At 46.8% G+C, this 21,389-nt stretch overlaps 1 protein-coding gene across 3 annotated transcripts in view; it reads right to left on the reverse strand.

The window, feature by feature from the left end:
• Window positions 1–650: 650 nt before the first annotated feature.
• The window catches only part of XDH (xanthine dehydrogenase), a 60,009-nt gene continuing 39,270 nt past the window's right edge, over window positions 651–21,389 (reverse strand). For all 3 annotated transcript variants that reach the window (XM_038561203.1, XM_038561202.1, XM_038561204.1), the window contains 15 exons: window positions 20,875–21,008; window positions 20,368–20,455; window positions 19,131–19,217; window positions 15,008–15,199; window positions 14,673–14,818; window positions 13,816–13,897; window positions 13,175–13,270; window positions 11,824–11,952; window positions 11,087–11,161; window positions 9,568–9,620; window positions 7,726–7,840; window positions 6,878–6,943; window positions 5,073–5,261; window positions 3,584–3,757; window positions 651–1,968 (listed from right to left, as the gene is read on the reverse strand). In XM_038561203.1, coding sequence (XP_038417131.1) covers window positions 1,918–1,968; window positions 3,584–3,757; window positions 5,073–5,261; window positions 6,878–6,943; window positions 7,726–7,840; window positions 9,568–9,620; window positions 11,087–11,161; window positions 11,824–11,952; window positions 13,175–13,270; window positions 13,816–13,897; window positions 14,673–14,818; window positions 15,008–15,199; window positions 19,131–19,217; window positions 20,368–20,455; window positions 20,875–21,008 — 1,677 coding nt within the window. In that variant the 3' untranslated portion in view covers window positions 651–1,917. The remainder of the gene's footprint in view (window positions 1,969–3,583; window positions 3,758–5,072; window positions 5,262–6,877; window positions 6,944–7,725; window positions 7,841–9,567; window positions 9,621–11,086; window positions 11,162–11,823; window positions 11,953–13,174; window positions 13,271–13,815; window positions 13,898–14,672; window positions 14,819–15,007; window positions 15,200–19,130; window positions 19,218–20,367; window positions 20,456–20,874; window positions 21,009–21,389) is intronic.

Here is a 21,389-nt window from a genome sequence, read left to right on the forward strand (position 1 = left end):
TTAACAGGGCAGGGCAAGGCCAGGTGACTGAGAGAAGGAGACCTCAGCACCACACAGTGGTTTATGGCTCGCAAAGCACTTGCTTGTTGGATTTTCATAACCATTCTGCATTTTCTCTGTTCCTAAGCTCAGAAGAGAATTCACGGTCATTTAGCCCTTGCAGGCTTGCGGATGACAGTGGACAGATCTCAGTCTTAGGCTATTGTCCTAATGTCCTAGAACATTCCAGAAAGTCAGTGAAATGGACGTGCAAGGATCTCCATATAAATATCAGTTCAATTTCTAATGTCCTTTACTCTTAATGTGCTATAAAACAGCTGGCGTATCTATAATACTGTAAGGAAGGGAATTTTGTAAGAAAGTGTGGGGGGGCCCCTGGTGGCTCAGTTGGTTAAGCATCAACTCTTGATTTGGGCTCAGGTCATGATCTCAGGGTTGTGCGATCAAGCCCCATTTAGGGCTCTGTGCTGGGTGTGGAGCCTGCTTACCATCTTTCTCCCTCTCCCTCTGTCCCTCTTCCACCAAAAGAGTGCGTGTGTGTGTGTGTGTGTGTGTGTGTGTTTGGTGTATGTGTTCTCTAGAAATGAAGGCTGGCTAAGACATGGCAGATATTAGCATTTGGGGAGATTATGATGATTAATAAGCATTTCTCATAGGCCAACAAGCTGACCATTTACTTTATTAGTGGCATCAAGCACCAGGCTCAAGTGCATAGCTTCCATCATTCTCCTTCCACGGTCAGAACCATGGCCCCATCTGGCAGAAAGCTGGGTGTTTGAAGCAGTGAAGGCACATGACTGACACATCACCCACCCCATACCACACAGCAATGAAGTCACCGGTTGGAGCAGCTAGAAGGGATGTTTGCTCCTCTCCTGTTCTCTTTACCAACCTCAGGAACTTGGGAGAATCTAAGCAGGATTCACTAAGCCCAGATATCACATCACAGTAAGGGAGCCAAGTCTCTGATAGCTGCAGATCCCTTATATAACTGGAGTTTTCAGGTCATATATTTATAGACTTTTAGAGCTGGAGAAGGCCTTAGAGATTATTCCAGTCCAACCCTTTCATCCTGCAGTAAAATAAAGCACAGAAAAGAGAAGTGACAGACCAAGGTCACGCAGATAGAGACACAGCTGAGATGAGAACCCAGGCTCCTTGACTATGATTCCTCTGGCTCATCTTGATTTTTGTAGCATGATTTCTAAATGGAAATTATTGTGGCTTCAAATGAAGATTTTTCAACCTGATTTTTTTTTTAATGTACAAAAGGGAAGAGAAAGAAACCGAGCACATTGTAGGTGCTCAATAATTGGGTTGGTTGGCTTTTGATGATGTGGAATAATTTACTTTCTGCCACTTAACATGATCAGATTCAATTAACCTTGAATTTGTTTCATTGTTTATTTTCCTCAATGACCCAGTGGTGGGTAGAGGTCTGAATCTCACCCCACTGTCCCGCTGCAAATTTGAGTATGGATTTGAGGTTATATTATGACATTCATTGGTTTGAAGGAAAGGCTTTCTGAAAAAGCACACGGATTTAGAATTTAAGCTTCTAGAGGTTTGTGGGCATCCTCTTTGAACCTGAGGTTCTACAGCCTGTCCTGTGAGTTGGGACATAGCACAAGAACTTCTTAAACCTATTTCAAAAACATGATTAAAACAGACATAAAAAGATTCTAATTGCCTATTAGCCACATGGGCCTGACAGTTCTGAATTTCCTTATTGTTAAGTTTGCAAATCATATTTGTGATCAAAATCTTCCAACGCATTCAGTGTTCTTCCAAACACCAATCTGATGAATCAAGCATCATCATCCCACAACTTGTATAGACTCATGCTCTGCAGGGTGGGTTCCATGCTCCATGGAAGCTCTGATGTAGCATAAGAAGACTCTTCTGGGGGCTTTCTCTTCAGACCCTCACTGACCAGGGCTTACAGTTTTCTGGTATGCCAGTGACACACTAGGAAGGAACAGCAAAAACTCAATGCCAGGGTCTTCCCGCAGCACAGGACATGTTGCCCCCTCTGATGCACATGCCACCTCCCACCAACTGCCAACCACCATTCCAAGATCAAACGCTCCTCTGTAGTCTCGGCTGTTGGGAGCTCCCCCCAGGGCAGGACCCTTTAATTTCATAGTCATTCATTTATTTTTGATCAGCACTTTCCATGTGGTAGACACTCTAGTGGGCTCTGAAGATGCAGGGATGGTACTCAGTCCTTAAAGGCATGATTGGTTCATAGAATCAGCTACTTATGCAAACCAACTGCAGGGATTTTAAATCACTGGTGTGTTGTAACAGAGCAAAAGGGCTTGGATGAGAATCTGTCCTTTAGGTCTGGAGACCAAGAAGGTCTCTTTAAATCAATGAGTTCTGCATTGGACCATTTGCAAGGAGCTAATTTGCAACCTGTGTAAGTTTATGGGGAGCCATGTAGCACCTCACCTCCCAGGGAATGGAGTTTGGGGAACTGTCAGCATTGTGGCCATGTTGGAAGGTTCTGGGCTGTGGGAAAGCTGCTGCAGATCTCGAGCATCCTCACTGCCTGGAAGCTCCACGCATAGTCTGGCATAGTTCTTACCCCATAGCTAAAGCTATTGGCAGATGAGGGTGGCCAACTTAGGGACCCATCTGGCCTCCCTCAACCTCAGTGCTGAGGCCTGGGATGGCAGATATGCCTGCTCTAGAGGCTCTCCTGTACCCTCCCCGTACATGGGTCCATGAGTACCCATTTCACCTCTAAACCCAAACCCCCAAAGGCCTATCAAATCTCCTATCAAATACCTAAGAGGAGATCCAACTTGGGTTATCAGGAAGAACCCAGTTCTTCTAACTCAACAGAGGCTGCTGCTATTGCAAAGACAGCAGGAGAGTCTATGTGCGCAGTGTCCAGTTCAGCTCAACTCAGAGGCAACAGTGGAGGAAACTGTCCTTCCATGGTCTTCTTTTGCCAGGCATTGTCCACTACAAGCATCTTATAGGGACTTCCCACAATGATACCAAGGACCACGGAATCCCTGCTACATTCTGCTACGTACACTGAGGTAGTAACCAGTTATCCTATAATACAATCATCTGGTTTCCTGAAAGACTTCCAAGTCTTCATGGGACCCACGTGTGCCAGTATCAGCATGGCACACACCAATCAGAGAACAAATGTGGTTCATATAATTGATTAATTAACTCTCTTTTGGTTTCTGTCTCCATAGTACACACACTGTGACTTTCACAAAGACGGGTCTCAAACCTGCCAGTGATGGACACTAAAGATAAAATTCTTGGGGGCTTCCATCCATCATCCTCATCTTCATGGAAAACAATGAAATCTAGGATAATAGCTATGCACCAAAGAGCCAGCTTCCCTCTAAGAAGACCCAGCTATAAGCTACAGCTTGAAGGGATTTCTTGCTGTTTTCTAGCAAGTTGGAGGGGGTGCCTCAATGGCAGGCGGAAGGCAGCATGGACCCAAGGCTGCACAGTGGAGAGAGCCTGGTATTTCCCTGCCCTCTCTGCCATGCTCAGACCTCTGCCCCGGCCTCCCCCAGACAGAGAGGGTGCTCGAGGGGCCTCATACCAGTGTGGTGAACTCGTCCACGCAGGCATTGCGGATCTTTTCTGGGGTTGCAGGGCTGTCTAGCCGGAAAAGCTTCGTTTTACAATCTGAGTTCCTAGCACGAGCTGCACGGACGGCGTCCTTGATGGCAAAGAAGACAGAGGCTGCCAGGAAGAGGGGCGGCTCCCCGACGGCCTGGGTGGACAGAGCACAGGACAGGGAATCAGGCAAAGGGACCCCAGCCCCCACACCTGCAGGGCTGGTGCTGCTGGGAACCCCAGCCGCCACCAGTGGGCTGTACCCAGTAAGGCTGGGAGGGTGCTCAAAGTTCTTCAGGGACTGAGAACATCAACCTACTAAATGGTTGAACCTCATTGGCATATTTCTTTTTAACTCTCACTCCGTGATTTTCTGTGATGACACCATGCAAATAAAATGCACCATTACCAGTTGTATTAAATAATTATATTTAATGGACAAAAATGTCTGACATGAATTTTGACCCTTTCCTCACAGTTACGAGGCTAGAGGAGTCATCTTGCTGCCACTCTGACAACAACATTTACGGGTACCATAATAATATTTACAGGCACCATAATTGCACTTATAGCATCGTCTAGAATATAGGCATCAAGACAAGCAGGAATTAAACATTTTCTAGCAGAGGTGGTTTTGTCCCCCAAAGCACAGATCAGAAACTGCCTGTATCAAAATCACTAGGGACACTTGTTTAAAAAAAAAAAATGTGTATTTTATTCCAGACTTACTGGATCCAAATTTCTAGGGATGGGCCCCCCAGAACTGCATTTTTATCATGAGTCCGCGGTGATCCCGAGGCACGCTAAAGCATGAGAGTTGATGGCAGGGATCACAGAGTGTCTAGACCCAACCACAGTAAAGTAAACCATGAGGTGAGTAAATGGGTATGTTTCACTGGTCACAAGTGGTCGCCTGTCTTCCTTCTTAGATCTAGGACTATATCAGTCAGCTTACTTGATATTCACCATTTTTTCATCCTTGTTGGGGACAGCGGGGAAATAGAGGATGGCTATAATGCTTCAGGCATACAGATCAAGTTTAAGGTCAGGTATCAGCCCCTGAAGGAGGCAAAGGGTTTACCCCGAGATGTTGTCTCATCTGCCATGAATGGGGGCTATTCTCGTGGGAACTCAGGGAGGAGGGTGTATCCACGGGATCATCTTTAGGATCAAGCATCAAGATGCCCACCTGAGACCCCGATGTAGGTCAGGATTGGATTAAGGAATTCCTCTGAGTGTCCCCAAGGGGATAGCTTTGACCACACGCAGGTGGTGTCATCCCAGTTTTCTTGTTCTCAGGCGGGGACTGCCTACCCCTCCACCATCCTCACCAAAACCAGTGTCAAGCAAGCCCTCTTGTCCTTCCAGACGAACCCCCTGCAGACCCACGGCGGGTGGCTGGAGCCACTCCTTAGCACCTGGAGCCTCCCACAGTGCAGACCAGGCGGCAGCACAGACCAGGGCAGCTGTACCTTGGACGCATAGATGGCCTTCTTGTTGGGGCAGTCGCGGAGCAGGGACACTCTGAACTCAGTGGGGATGTTGCCAAACGCAGGGATCTTATAGGTGCTGGGGCCACGGGTCTGCAGGCTCCCCTCTGGGGAGTAGTGCAGCTCCTCCAGGGTGAAGAGGCCAAGGCCCTGCACAAATGCTCCTTCCACCTGTGGGGTAGGCAGAGACCGTGGTCATTCTGCTTTCCCCCTCCCCAAGGACAGACACTGCTTCCCACATCGGGCACCAGGCCTCACCTGGTGTGGACCTGGAAAGAAGCTGAAAATAGCCCTCCCCAGCCTACCTGGCTCCTGCCCAGCCTGGGATCATCTATCTGGGCCTTCACCAGGTGTTGGTATAGGCAGAGCAAAGGCATTAACACTGAAGGTTAGATTTAGAACTCGTCAGCAATTCCAGAAGGGTCACACCATGGTAGGCATAATTTTTCATTAAAAGCTGCTGCAGGGCAGCCCGGGTGGCTCAGAGGTTTAGTGCTGTCTTTGGCCCAGGGTGTGATCCTGGAGACCCAGGGTCGAGTCCCACATCGGGATCCCTGCATGGAGCCTGCTTCTCCCTCTGCCTGTGTTTCTGCCTCTCTCTCTCTCTCTCTCTCTCTCTCTCATGAATAAATAAATAAAATCTAAAAAAAAAAAAAAAAAAAAAGCAGCTGCAGCAGGTGGAGATGTTCGCTCACATGTTGCCACTAGGGAAACGGCAGCTCCAAGCTGAGAAGCAGGCTCCCAGGCTAACGGTGGCTGAGTGTCCCTCGGGGGCCCACGCACCTCCTGTGTGCTAAGTGGGACCACGCACTCGCAGGCAGCCGCATGAGACAGGAGGGATTTCTTGGAGAGCAGATTCAGGTTTTTAGAACTCCCAGCCCTGCCTGCCCCTGGGAGTAGGAGCGCCCCCCACACAGGGCACCTGCCACGCTCCACCGGCCCACGCTCCACTGCCATTTCCCCAGCCTCCCTGCTCACCATGGACCCCGGGTGCCCCACTGCCCAACAAGTGTGTTCTCAGGACCAGGTGCCATCACCTCTGTCTGAGGCGCCGGGCGCAGTGCTTGTCTCTAGGCGGCGCTCCTCCAGTGGTTGTTCAGTGAATTGATAATGCACACAGTGACTAAGGACTACGTTTCTGCATACTCACTAATTGTCCATTTTTGAGAAATACACCTGCTGTTTTCTACCAGAGCTCAGTACTTCAGTTCTTGGTGCCCACCTCTATCACCTGTTCCACCAATCCTACCCAACACTCCCATATTTTCCAAAAGTGATTTTCTTCAAGCCACCCCTGTATTCCTCTTGCTTGAACCCATGTCTTTTGCCCTAGTGACCCCCAGCATTCCATGCTTGACAACGCTTACTTCCTAGAGGACAAAATGCGTCCTGGTGGAAGAAGAAGGAGGAAGGAGAAAGTCCTCAGACGCCACTGCCTGCACACCATCCCAAACTCAATCTCCATTCCACAGGGTGCCCCTTCCAATCTGTATGTGCTTTTGGGTGTGTAGGAGTGTGTGTACACCCAGTGTCTTCACCATTCATCATCTTGTTCTCTGAGGTCATGAGTGTCCTTTCCAGAATCTACGTTAATGTGTCTTCTGCCTTGAGAGTTGGGGATGCTCCCCTCTATCTAACTCCTGCTGAGGGAGACTCACATGGTACCATGTTGTTCAGAGCTGCTTTAAGATGACATTGGACAAAATGCATTGGCTGGTGACCCTGGGAAAGAAAGTGACATACTTGTGGCCAAGTCCATCACTACCCTAGTCACCCACGAGCCTTACCTGTCCAATATCAATGGCAGGGTTCAGACTGGAACCAACATCCATGACAATGTCGGTACGGAGGTTCTACAGTAGGTGGGGAAAATAAAAAGCAGTGTGAGAAGAAAGGAATGTGTGGGATGATAGATGGGTGTCGGTGACCCTTATATTATTGTGTCAACACAAATAGCACTTTCAGAAGCAGAGTGCCCCAGGCATGCTCCAGCAGGGTGTTGAAAGCACTGCCAGCTGGCACTGGCATCGTCAAGGCTGAGGCGTGAGGTTGGGGCAGCTAGGCAGGGGATGGCAGAGGCTAGGCCTTCCTGAGTATCAGAGGTAACTGCGCACACATCCACGGATGATTGGGAAGGCTGGTTCCCAGGTCCCTGGACTCTGAGCCTGTGTCTGGGTAGATTGTGTAAGAAAGGAGGTAACAAGCTATGTTCCAAGGGCTTATTCCAGCCTGAGCCCTGTTTTTGTAGGACCTATGTGCTAATAATGTGTTTGCATTTTGAAATGACTGACAAAAATAAAAGGAATGTGGTGTGACACATGGAAATTATATGCAATTTACAGTCAGTGTGCACAAACCACATCGTAGGGAAACACAGCCGTGCCCATTTATTTGCATACGTCTGTGGCTGTTTTCCTGCTACAGTGATAGGGGCAGAGTAGTTGAGACAGAGTCTTTGGGGCCCTGAAAGCCTCAAATATTTGCTTCCTGGTCCTTTATAGGAAGTTTTCCAGCTATGATGTCAGACATTATTTTCCCAGCCAGAAAGCGTCTCTATCGGTTCTTGGCATTTGCAATTCACTTGTTTCTCCTCTCTTTCCCCTAACTTGGTACGAAGGCTTCGCAAACTTCTTACTTTGTGATCCCCGGTTAAGCAATCGATCTCCACTTCAGAGCAAGCCACCCCATAGGAGAAGTAGTGGAAGGGATTCCCCGAGTTAGTCTCAAAGCTGTAGCCAAGGTTGGGTGTCCTGGGGGAGAGAAAAGAAAACACAGCGGATGTATTAAGATGAGCACCCTCCCCACTCCCAATCTTTCCCTCTCTCTCCCTCTCTCTCTCTCTCTGTCTCTCTCATGTGTGCACATGCAGCTTGACCCACAAAATCCTAAGACTCCAAGGGGTTTATTTTTTCATTCAGCTGTTCTTTATAAAGTCCAGGTGTTTTTAATATTTTGAACCTGTTAATGAAATCCAGGTGTTCTAGAGCATTCTGCTTCACGTCTGCTCAATTTTGCCCATGGACCTTATGTGCGTCATTCTATGCAGCGAGCGGCATATAGTATCAGTGTGCTGGCCTTGACATGGTAAAAACAGGGGACATGTTTGCCCAAGCCCACAAAGGACACGAAGGACACATTCCAAAGGATCTGCGGAACTAGAATTCAGGGTCTCAGAACCAGAGATCCTGCCCATGTTGCCTCCTGGGCTGCTCACCTTTCTCCAGGTGAGAGCTGAGGTCAGCATCCCATGCCAGCCTGGGTGCATCTCTAACCACTGGCCTACATTACTCCTTGGCTAGTGGCCCCTTCCCAGTCTCAAGAAATGATCTGACAAAAGTGTTATCGATAACTGCTCTCTTATACTTTGTTCTTCTTCAATCCGGAGTTTCTTCTACAGTTCCAACTTCACATGAGTCATACATGTGTGTGCGTGTGCATATTCTAGCACCTGGAACTTGTAGTCCTCCACACCTATGTTTTTCTATGCATGACACAGAAATAATGTGAGCTGATGGGATCAGAATCTGCATGAACACAAAACCAGCACAGAGCTGAGGGAAAAGTCTCCTCCCAGGAGAACCCACCACCTTCTTGGATCTCTGATTTTACCATCTTCGCTTGGGTGTTCTTTTATATTACCCAGTTTTATCAACTCTGAAAGTGAAACAAGAACATCTGAGAAAATCTGTACTCATGTGTGTTGGTGCAGGTTGAGTATCACATAATCCGGGAAGCATTGGCAAAACATTATTTGGCCTAAAATACATATTGAACTATTTCTCCAAACCCATTGATCTGTGAAAAAAAAGATCCTAGTTGAACTTCCCAGAGAAAGCTAGAACATTATAGGTGATCGTAAATATAATCACATTCTTTTTACAGCCTCTGAATCACATGGGTACGGTCCCTAGCTCTTCGCGCTGCTACTGAATTTCTAAGCAGCAGAAGGGACATGCTCTTTTCCAAATCTCACTTTAAGCTCCCCTGAATTCTGCATTTTGTAACAAGACCATGTGCTCTAAATCCTCCTGTCCTCCTTTCCAGGTAGAGCCTCCATGAAGAAATCCAGTGCATAGTACAGAGTAACACACATGGTAACTCTGCACACCAGACACCCCTGGTTCTAGGAGAACCCCAAGGGAGGGGTGGCTGGTGATGGTTCCACTATGTTATTAATGAGGAAATAGGCCCAGAGAGAATCCCTGATTTCTCCCAAGTAGAATAGTACACTTCAAGGCCAGAACTAGAACACAGGTCTTCTGATATGGTGTTTTTGCTTCCTTGGCACACAGACATGGCGATGCTGGGTATTTTAGGGCATCTTTAAAGTGAAATTAGCCGAAGTCCATTGAAGAGATAAGAGTTTTGATGGAACTTCTCTCTCCTGACCAAAGGCTGAGAGCATTCGGTGCTGAGGGGACTTCAGAGGTTAGGATGACAACACATGGTGAGGTGGTGAGACCAGCACTGTACTTACCTATAAAACCCAGTCGCAGACAAGCTCACTGTGTTCTCGTAGGCGTCTATGACCTGAAGAGAGGAGACAGACAACAGGAAGGGCTTAGCATGGTTTCCAGAATCCCTGATGCAGCACTGAGATTTCATGAATTCACCTTCCTCATCCAGAAGCTGACTGCATACCAGTGGCTCGGCTCCCACTTCCACAGCTTGCCTCACACGATCATTGCATGAGATGACCGCACTGTACTCTCACCTGGGCTAGGTCCCCACACTGGAAACCTGGGCCCTAGGGCAGCCTCTTAACTGGTCTTCACCCTTCTATTAGCCTCCCCACCCCACCGGGGAGCCCAGCCCACCACAAAGAGCGTCCTAACGTGCCATACTGCCCACATCACTCCCCTACTCTAGAGCTTTTGATGACTCCCCATTGTCTCCAGAGCACATGCCTGACATTCAGGATCCCAGTGTTCTCTCCAGCTTCATGCTGCACACAATCATGGCCATGCCAGCCAAACTCAGCTGTCAACTCTGTCCCAGCCCTTCCATGTCCCCACACCTCTACGCTGTCATTCATGCAGTTCCTCCACTGTATCTACCCAAATCCTTTTCTACCCTCAACGATCAGCTCAAGCTTGCCTCTCTGTGTCCCCATGCTGAAATATAAACTACCAAAATCAACCTAGATTCGTGTGGTATTTACATGTGCAGTAATCTGCGAGCGTGGGAAGGAAAGGTCAGTCACATGAGGCACAGTAAGTGAGGAGGTCTGAGAGAACTGGCTTATTTTCTTTAAGTCTATTGAGGGAAACTTGTACTCTCCAACTGGGTCACGTGTGGGCTCACTCTGTATGTTACCACTGTGCCCACATTTCCTACCCTAACTCTGGGAGATGGTAAAACTAGGCTGCCACAGAGATATATGCTTGTTCAAAGAGATGCAGCCTCCCACCAGAGAGAGACAACCTTGTGGCTTCCCTCCAAGGGTTCCTGACACACCGGCCTCCAAACCAGAAACCAGAGAACTGGAATCATTCTTGTTACGAGTGCTTGCCTGTCACTTCTAAAGCCACAGGAATGATACAAACTCTGGGTAATGTCTTTCTCTCCACTTCTTCACAGATGGAGCCTCAATGGACCCAGACTCCAGAGCTAGAAGGGGAAGTGCTGTTAGGGGCAGCCTTCTGACAGCAGGAGGTTTGAAGAAAACCAGGCTCATCAAGATTGAGGACAAGTGGAGTGAGGAACCAGGCCAGAGGCAGCCCACCTTTTGAAGCTCAGGACAGCCAATTCTCCAGTTCCCACAAGGCTGTTAAGATCCTGTATCAAAATTTTCCCTCAAGGGCCTTCCCTCAACTATGAAAACCACAGAGAAGGGAGCCCAGCAAGGTAGAGAATTTCCTTGGCCTGTGAAACCATACAGACCCCCCACAGCTTCTCTGCCTATGTGACTAGATCATGACCCTATTCCTGCTGCAGTAGGGACAGCCTTCAAGGTCTCTCATTTCCGAAAGCAACTTGGATCACCTCAGACTTACCCAATCTTCCCAGGAGCCACTAGGATTCTTTTTCTTGAAGGGCTCCAGTCTTTTCAGGATGGTCTTACAAGCTTCCTAAAAACACATCCACCACATAGTGGACATATTAGTCTTCTGCATTTCTTGGCCCAGGTGAAACCCCAAGGGCCTTGGCAAGGCTACCTCCAAGTAATGCTATGCCCAAGGTGCCACTCATATAGGCTTGCCACCCTCTTTGGAATGATGGAGAGCCAGGGTGGAAGCCACAGGACCCTGCCAAAGGAACCAGCACTGGCCCTTGCTGGGAGAGCACCCAATTCTCTGAAATATTTGAGTGATCCCAAAGGAGGTGACTTTTCCCAGCAAACTCCTTTGTTAATTACATCCCCCCACTTCGAAAGAGAAACAAGCAGGTCTGACCTGGCCACCTCCCAAGTCGAATTCCAACCTCAGTCCATAGTCTTGTGACCAGTTCTAACACTGAGGAGGATGTCTTTCCAGAATGCCTCTTGTAACCCTCCAAATTTCCTCCCCCTCCTACACTCATCCTTCTTGGCTTCGATGGAAGCCATTATGGCTCTTAGGCCTCTCTTTCAGCTTGGTGTCAGGAGGAACAGCATTCTCCTGAGTAAGAGAGCCAAAGGCATGGTCACAGTCAAAGAGCCTACAAGGACCCTTCCAGCTCCTGTCCCAGAAGGCCATCTGGGCCCAAAGCCCAGGGCTGGCCGTCAGCTCTGCTGGCTGCCCAGTCTCCTTACATAGACAGCCTGTCCATTGATGTCAGCGCTGACGGAGGCGGCCGTGGGAGAGGTGTTGGGCACAGTGTTCGTGCTTGTCTCACTGATGTAAATCTTAGAGGTAGGGATTTTCAGAGCTCTGCTGGCCACCTGGGAAAAGAGACAACATCACCCTCTCAGGGAGGGGTTAGCATGGGACTTGGCTGCCTTCTACCTCCAGGACAGATTCAGGGCTACTTTTAAAGGCAACAAAATAATTTTATGAACTATAATCCTTTTGAGACTGAGATGTTCTCATACCTGTCTCAGTCTGAAGCAGAACTTCATGGAGTGATTTTGTCAGATAAAACAAAAATTCATAAACCTAATGGTGACTAACAGTACTTTTTAAAGGTAACCTTGGCTTTTTGGCCAGTCCGTGAGCCAAGCAGGGACTCTAATCCAGTTCCAGTACCTTAGCTCCACTGAGTGGGGAAAGCTGACTACCTTTACAGACACAACATACACACTTATACACTGTTGGGGAAAGTCATCGAAAGATGTGACCACCAGCTGACCCGTGAGCTGGACTTGGGGATCAGAGGCTCACCACTTCCCTGTCCTTGAAATGTGGGTTCTGCTTGCTTTTCCTGCTCCCAAAGGCTGCTCCAAGGACACGGCCTCCGAGGATGATGATGTAGGGTTGAGAACACCTGCACAGTACCTTGACTAAACCCAATTAAGGCCTCTCTCTATGTATGCTTTTAAGACTCAGTGGGCAAGGGCAGGGATCCATCCATCTTGTCAGCACTCAAGGCAAGCCTCTTATGTAAGTTCCATTTGCTTATTAAAACTGTGACCTTACGGGACACCTGGGTGGCTCAGCAGTTGAATATCTGTCTTTGGCTCAGGTCATGATCCTGGGGTTCTGGGATCAAATCCTGCATTAGGCTCCCTCTGCCTGTGTCTCTGCCTCTCTGTCCCTCATGAGTAAATAAATAAAATCTTTTAAAAAAAAAATGTGGCTCACCAACACAGGCTTCTTTTTTTTTGTCTCCCCACTGCCCTCTGAGTACAGAGGCCAGTTTCAGATCATACCTGGGAAGCTTCCCAGGAGCTTGCAAACCAACACAATCACAGAGCCCTAGAATGTTGGTAACGGAAGTGACCCCAGTGGCCACCCAGCCAACGCCTTTGCACAGATTAGGAAATAGAGACCAAGAGGAAAGAAGACTTGCCAAAGGCCACATGTAAATGGGCAGCAGAGCCAGGACCAGAGCTGAGGCCAGCTTCTGCTTTTGCTTCTTCTCTGTGCTCCTGCTCGGTTTCTCACATCATCCCTGACCCAGAGGTCTCGGTCCCAGAGAGGGCTCCCAGCCTCCAGGTTGCTCACCTGGACCATCTTGGTGTGTAGGCCTTGGCCCATCTCAGTGCCCCCATGGGTCAGCAGCACAGAGCCATCTGTGTACACATGAATCAGGGCTCCTGCCTAAGGGAAGAGAAGGATACACAAAATTCAGTAAATCCTAACTCATCTTGAAGCTTGGGACCAACAGTGCCAGAGCCCAGGAGAAAGAGAACCAGCAGCAGTGTTCTGGATAGAAATCTTAAACTACAACTAGAGCGGTGTAAATCTCGTGATGTAATGATGTAGCCCCTCAACAGCTGGAGAAGTTTTTCCTATTTCTCTTGGTGTGCCTCCCATCCTCAGAGGGAAGGAGGTCAAATGTCTTTGTGTCCACTCTACGGATGAAGCAATAGGATCAGAAAGGCAGAGTAGCATCTGTAGCCCTATAACCCAGAAGGGTAAGAAGTAGAAGTTGATCCGAAACCTCTGAATCCCATGCTGCCCTTACCGACCTGTGCCATTCTGGACAAACAGGGATATGCAAGTTCAACTTCATTTAAACAGCAGAGAGCCCCTCCACGCAGCTCTGCTACCAGTGACAGTGGCCCTTCCCTTGCAATGCTGCACACAGAGGGGAAATGCGGCCCCAGCCCAGTGGAGAGGGCGAAATTACACAAGGCATTTACCTGATTCAGAAAAGAAAGAGTGAAGCTTATTCCAAACTTGGTAGGAATTATACACAATCCTCTCTTCTTCCAATAATTCTCCCTGGAGAAAAAAGGAATATTCTCATAGAACCTTCTCCATCACGTTTGTGTCAGCCCACACATAGTTTCAGACAACATCTTTGCAAAATTGGAACAAGGCATCCTTGGAGCTGCCCACACAGTACTTATCATACCTCAAGTTGGGTAAGCCAAATGAGAAAGGTGGGATTTGGGTTCTGAGTCCTTCTGCACAGTTGAAGCAGGGCCCACTCCTGGACTTGAAAGTATCATCACTTCCCCCAGTGTGGAGTTTAGATGGGGTCAGGGTTCCCTGGTGATCTTGGACTCTAACTGTCCCAGGGACAAACTGTGGCTCAGTGATGATCATGGTAACACCTTCTCTGCACTTTCTATTTGGTTTCCTGGGTAACTCAGTGAGGAAACAGAGCGAGTGTAACTATCCTCACTTTGAAACTGAGGCCCAAGTTGATGGAGTGATGGCAAGATCACATTTAGAGACTCATGTTAGAGGCAGGTGTATACCTGTGGGGTTCTGAGTCCTGGACCCATGTGCCCCTATGGTGGATGGATGTGTAAACACAAACCATACTGATGAGCTGTGATGCTGAGGGCAGGCTGTAAGCCCATCTGCCCCCCAGGCTCAACACCATTTCAGTATCTTAAAGAGATGCTTACGAAAGGGGGAAGAAACTCAGCATCTTCATGAGGTACCCGTTAAATTATTAGCCTGGTATTCTGAGTTCAGCAAAGAGGCTATAGATTAGGAGACCCGAGAGAGCACCAGGACATCGTACTCCTCCCCTCCCGGTGCTTACTCATTGAACTTGTCAACCTCACTCTTCCGGGCGTGATACTGAGAGCTTGCTAGGCATTCCTCCCAGCACCTGGACAAGGTGAACCCCTCAAGCTTCTGGTTGAAGTGTGTCAGGTCCCCTTCCTTATACATGTTTTTCCTCCGCACCTTTGCAAGGAGAGAAACACTGAAGACTTGCTGGTGACAAGGACAAGGGGGCATAACCCCAAGTTTAGCTTCCCCTCAACAGCACCTGCCTCTCCTCTGCCCCCATGGGAGATGTCCAAGACACAAAGCCACGATCCCCTCAGGGTAGGTTAACCCACTCTGACCCGCGCCACCAGACTCCCAGCTTACTTCCTCTGCAGGCAGCCCACAGGTCATCGCGACTTCACTCATCCAATACTCAGCAATGAGCATGCCCTGGGGTCCCCCAAAGCCCCGGAAGGCCGTGTTGGAGGGCAGGTTGGTCTTGCAGAGCCGCCCAGTGCCCCGGATATTGGGTATTTTATAGCAGTTGTCCATGTGGAATAGGGCTCGTTCCATTATCTGGAGCAGAAGGAATCAAAATGGGAGACAACAGTGGGCACATTTCATTGGCGACAAAGGGATTTCAAGGGCTGTACCCTCTGTGTCTTTCCCAGCCCTGTTGGCTCCTCGGGCCCACGTTACTTCTTCCCAGGTGCTGCAGCACAGGACTCCTTACTGGGCTCCCCGCCTCTGTGTCTCTCCACCCTCCAACCTATGCCTCAAACAAAAATATAAGGTCATTTCAGGCCAACCACTTGCTTAAAAACGGCACTCAACTCTCTTTGGAGTAAAGTCCATATATCTTTCAGCATGGAATTCAAGACTCCTTACGACCTGCCCCCCGTATGTTTCTTTATCCTCTTTTTTGACTATATGTTCCTCTTACCTGATGTGCCCTTCCTCAGCTTACCCACCTACTAACTACCATTCTTATTCAGCTCCTCCCTGGGGAAACCCTTGCCTCTTAAAAAAATAATAATAATAGGTGATTTTGTGGATTAATTTTAAAGTACTTTGTATTCTCATTAGAGTTTTATAGTAAACAGTTTCAAGAGTCAAATACTGCTGCAAGGTTGTGTTATGCACAATAGCAGCTCCCACTTTCCTTCCTTCTACTCCACTTAGAGTTCCCATAGCTCATTCTCTATCAGCGCTTTACACTAACTTTCATATCTCTAAATAACGTCTTACACTGAAACTTCTCGATGTTTTTAGTTATAGACTCTTATATTGTTTTCTTGTTACAAAAAAGGTGATTTCATTCCCACCTAACCCCCTTTCCCCCAAAACACATCAACTTCCTGTCCCCCATCCTCCCTGTATAATTATATTTTAATCTGATCAGCAGTCAGTTTGATATCATCCTGTAAACATACTGACAGCTAAACCACATAGTTATACTTGATTGCTTCTCTTTTTTTTAAGATTTTATTTATTTATTTATTTATTTATTTATTTATTTATTTATTTGAGAGCATGAGCAGGGGGGAGAGGTAGAGGGAGAGGGAGAAGCAGACTCTTCTCTGAGCAGGGAGCCCAATGTGGGGGTTGATCCCAGGACCCTGGGATCATGACTTGAGCTGAAGACAGATGTGTAACTGACTGAGCCACCCAGGCACCCCAACTTCTCTCTTTCTTGATAATATCCCCCCGCCACCCACCACACTAGAGCTAATAATTATCTTTACTTTTTCATTTTCTTAGTTTTCTATGCAATTATTACTAAGTCAACTTAAGTTTTCCCTAGTGCTAGAAATCTGTTCTCAGTATGTTTGAACACTTTAGACTTTCTAGCAGCCTCATCTTTTGAAGAAATTGTTTCTACAGCCTTCTGGACTACTCCAATTTCAACTGGCAGTTCACCTGTCACCTGGGGATCTTCCCCTCACATTCACCCCAGATTCTCTTTGCCTCTCTACATTGAATCTCTCCTTCCTGAAACCCATGTCTTCCCATTTCCTACTCTCACTTTATTGGAGTACATCCTCGAATATCTTCTCAACAAAAAAGAAAAGAGTATATAGAAAGAATATTTTTGAGACTTGCATGCCTGAAAAGTCTTTCTTGAACTCTCATCCTTGATTAATAATTCAGCTGTATATAGGATTCTAGGTTGGAAATGGGTTTTCCAGTTTCCCTCAGCAAAATCCCTGAAGGCATTTTACTGGCACATCATAGCTCTCCAGTATTGACAAATCTAATCAATGTCTCTCCAGTTCTTGGAAATAGTTCTGTTTTTCTCCTTCCCGAATATTGTAAAATCTTCTTTATCCCCACATTTCTCAAGTTTGTGGCGATGTAACTTAGCATAGATCTATTTTCTTTGTTGTGCTGGTTATTGGATGGGTTCTTTTAATCTCAAAATGTATGCCCATCTGTTTAGGGGGGTTTCCTGAGTCATTTCTTGATAGTTTCCTCCTCTCTCTTGTTTCCATTCTTTCTCTCTGAAACCTTGAGTATTTGGATCTCCTGGACAAGTCCTTGAATTTTGTTGTATTTTCTCTACTATTTTTCTATATTTTTTCTTTACTTGGGGAGATTTGCTCAAGTTTCTTCCAACTTTCCTGCTTTCAGAGTTTTAATTCACCAGAGTTCATTGTTATTCTCCTACTGTTCCATTTTTATGGCATCCTCTTCCTTCTTGAAGGTATAATAACTCATCTCTCTGATGAGATCAGTGGCAGCTTTTATTTGTTTGTTTGCTTTTGGGTTTGGTTTACTTCACTGTGTAGTCTCTCTCTCCCACAGGTTGCTTTTTGTCTTTGATTATTTCAGTCTTAGCCTAGATGCTTTAGTATGTCTCAATTAATTCCATTTTCGCTTTCCCTTAGCACTCTATCAACTTGTACTTCTATTTCATTTTGTCTTTTATTATCTGTCTCCCCCCACCACACCATGAACTTCCTGAGGGCAGAAACAATGCCATATATTCTTTATGTTGCCATCCAAGGCACTCAATAAATGGTTGCTGGATTGAATTTAAAAGCTTCTAAGATCTTTGGGGACAAGCACCGTGTCTTTTTCAACCTGATTTTTCCTACAACACCAAGAGGCATGTGTTGCAAATGCTGAGAATGCTAAATGTGTTTCTGTTTTTGAGAGATCTAAAGTGTGAAGTTTTCTTTCTTTTTTATTTAAATACTATAAGTTGACTAATTGAATTTGAAGTGTGAAGTTTTCTAATTGAGCCAGTTAACCCTTAGCAAAGAGAAGTGGCTGGCTTGGTGGGGGGGAGGGGAGGAGGTGAGGATATGATTCATAGGAACTTCTGTTTTCCTGAAATGTTTGACTTATTTTTACAGGAAGAATCTATGTGTGCGTAACTAGTATGGTTATAGAATTTAGATTTTAAAAAATTATAGAAAGCAGTACCACAAAGGTAACTGTTAATTCTTAAAATTAACAAAAATTCATGTCTACATAAGACTCATAGGAGAATGTTCACAGTAACATTATCCATAAAAGCTAAACACTGAAAACAACTCAGATTTCCATTAGATTTCCATCAAGTGGTGAATGGAAAACAAAATATGGTCTATCCACATGATGAAATATTCTCAAAAGAAAAGAATGAAGGACTAATGCATACCATAACATGGATGAACCTAAAAACATTATTCTGAGGAAAAAATGCCAGACACAAAAGATTACATAGTATATGAGTCTATTTATATGAATCGACTACAAGAGAAGGTCTATAAACACAGAAAATAGACTGGTGGGTGTCTGGGCCTGGAGAGGGTACGTAAGAACAGGAGTTGCTATAAGAGATCTCTTTAGGACGATGGAAATGTTTGAAAAATAGATCATGATAATAATTGCAGGACTCTAAATTTACTAAAAATGATTAAATTATATACTTCAAATGGGTGAATTTCATGGTGTGTAAACTATACTTCAATGAAACTGTTAACTAAAAAAAGAAGAAATTCAATTCCTTACTTAGGATTCAAACATCACAAAAATGTGTTATATAGGAAATGACAGTGAGTGTGCCCCTTTGTCCTACCCAATCACTGTTTGGTGTATGTTCTTTTGGAATTTTCATATATATATATATATATTTCATGTATATATATATGTATATACACACACATATATACATATGTATATATTACAGAGGTATATGTTAATTTTACATACACATACACGCACTGTCATCATACTATGCATAAAGTTTTATAACTAATTTGCTTGCCTGACAAAGTATCTTGAAAAAGCAGGAAGAAAAAAAAAAAAAAAAAAGAAAAAGCAGGAAGAGTTTCCAATCAAGAAAGTAATTTGATTATCTTTGTGCTTTAGAAGTAAGCCAAGAGTGGAGAACCTAAAAGTGAGGATCAATAGGGAGGCTACCACAATGGTAACAGGCAGGAACAGAGGGTGGCCTGCACCAGGCTGGCCTCCCAGTTACTCCACCCGCCCCTGGGAGGCAGAGACACATCCTACTTACACTCTGGGAGAGATCCAGGGTATTCCCAGCATTGCTGTAGTGCTCCACCTCCAGAGCCACCACCTTCCCAGTCTTCATGAAGCCAACCTGATGAGAAGGGGAGGGGTTTCTCAACAGTGCCCTTCCTCTGGTAACCCTTAGTCATCCCTGCCCACTTGTGCTACTTGGAGGAAGCAGAAAGAACCAGACATCACACCATGAAAACAAGGTCATTGGGGCTTAACAGGTGAAGCAGAGAGGAGCTAACATCTCTCCAGTGATGTTCCATGGCTCCTCAATCCTGGACACACCTTCTCCCCACACTCCTCCTTCCCTCTACCTACTCCTGGTTTCTGGTTCTGTGAGAGGGAGTGAGGAAGCAGAGAGGGGAGGGCAGGCAGAGAAACTGAGAAAGATACTGGGGAACCTCACAGCTTTGGGCCAGCAGACAAGTTACACCACACACAAGCATGAATGTGCTTTCATATTTTTCACATCCCTGACCCTATGCAGCCATCAGAACAAACCTTTAAAGGCCAGGCCATCCCATAAGTGAGGAACTGGGACTCAGAAGACCTAGTTACTTTCTGTGAGCACTCAAGAATTTCAGAATAAGGAAAATATGATCCCTTTGGGAGAGTTCAATCATGAAACAAAATCAGACAAGGTCAAAGGGGAGATGTTAAAGGCCAGCCCATGGAGAGATGGGCTCCCAGACTGGGATCTAGCAGGTTATACTGTGTTTAGAGGGACAGGGACCCAAAAAGGGACCATCCCACGGAGGAACTGGCAGTGACCAGCCATCTGTGGTCTGGCGGAGCAGGTACCCACACTACAGGCCCTGGGCAGCTTTATTTCTCATTGAAAATCACTAAGCACTAAGCGGTCATTCTGATTTTTACATCAGGCAGTGAATACATTCACATTAGGCCATTCTGTAGGGATTTACCCAGGGCTGCTGAAAAGTCACACATCTCTCACAGTTGGATAAAGACCAAGGATGGACCAGAGCAAATTCTCAAAAGGCATAAATGCCACACTGGGACATCCCTTGGGAGGTGGCCGGCCAGCATCATTCCTCTATGTTGCTGTTGGCTGATTTGAATTTTTCTCGTTACTATTTCTTCTTTGAACTTCTACGGGTAGTCACGAAAAATGTTGAGAGTACATCCCAGGATCCTTAGATCTTCATCCCCAGCTTTCTTGATGAGATGGCACTGTCCCTCCCATCCCCAACATAGTTCCCAACATCTAGAACCTTGTATTTGGCTAAGAAGGGATGTCTGCCACCAGTTATCAGCATGTCCTCATCACGATCCAGCATGCAGCGCACAGGGCGGCCAGTCCTGAGGGAGGCATCAGAGGGTTAGAACACTGGGAGCCTCTGCAACAGCCCAGTCCTGTCAATCTCAGGGATGAAAACAGCACTGGAGACTTCTCTTTCCACCTGGCACTGGTGCGGGTCTGCTCCACCTCTAGCTGTCTAGGAACCGTGCTGGACAAGCCAGGGACTATAAGGCTATGAGATGCGTCCTTGCCCTCGGGGCCCTCACAGCCAGATAAGGGAGACAAGACATGGATCCATGCATGGAACACAAAGAAACAGGTGGTGTTACCCTCAACCCAATGGCCAAGAGTTCTAAAAACAGAAGGCTGTGAAAATGCAAAGCAGGGGGAATCTACTTCTAAAGGGGGGGAATCTGGAAAGCCTTCCTAGTAGCAGCAGCCTTATTCTCCTTCCCCGGAGCTGGCAGGGAAGACTCACTTGTATGCAGCCAGGGCTACTACCGTGGACACCAGGGTGCTCCGGGTCTCTTTCCCTCCAAAGCCTCCTCCCATTCTCTTCACTCGGACCAAAATCCGGTTTATTGGAACCCCCAACATGTTTGCCACGAAGGCCTGTGGACAAAAGAAAAATTACTTGCCCTGAATGCATCACTGGGACTTACTTCAGGCCTGAGCTGTCCCGCCGGATATCTATGAACCTAATTACTGCTGTGAATATTGAGATTGTCCTTGATTTCAGAAGTGTCCCCACCACCTCCCCAGGCAGCCCTTGAGCTGAGGGTCCTGGGAGCCAGCACTTATTAGTCACCGCAGACTGAATTCACTTGTCTTTAACCAGTGGGGGGAGTGGCTGGCCACAGCATACTCTCAGAGCCAAAGTTCATTCCATCTAGCCAGGAACTGTTGAGTTGTGAGGGGAGGATCAGTCACCCAAAACGCTGCCCACCACTGTCGCATTACCAGAAGTACAGAAACAGGAAATATTTGAGCTGC

Source organism: Canis lupus, chromosome 17 (genome assembly GCF_011100685.1).
Source record: "Canis lupus familiaris isolate Mischka breed German Shepherd chromosome 17, alternate assembly UU_Cfam_GSD_1.0, whole genome shotgun sequence".
NCBI classification, from domain to species: domain Eukaryota; kingdom Metazoa; phylum Chordata; class Mammalia; order Carnivora; family Canidae; genus Canis; species Canis lupus.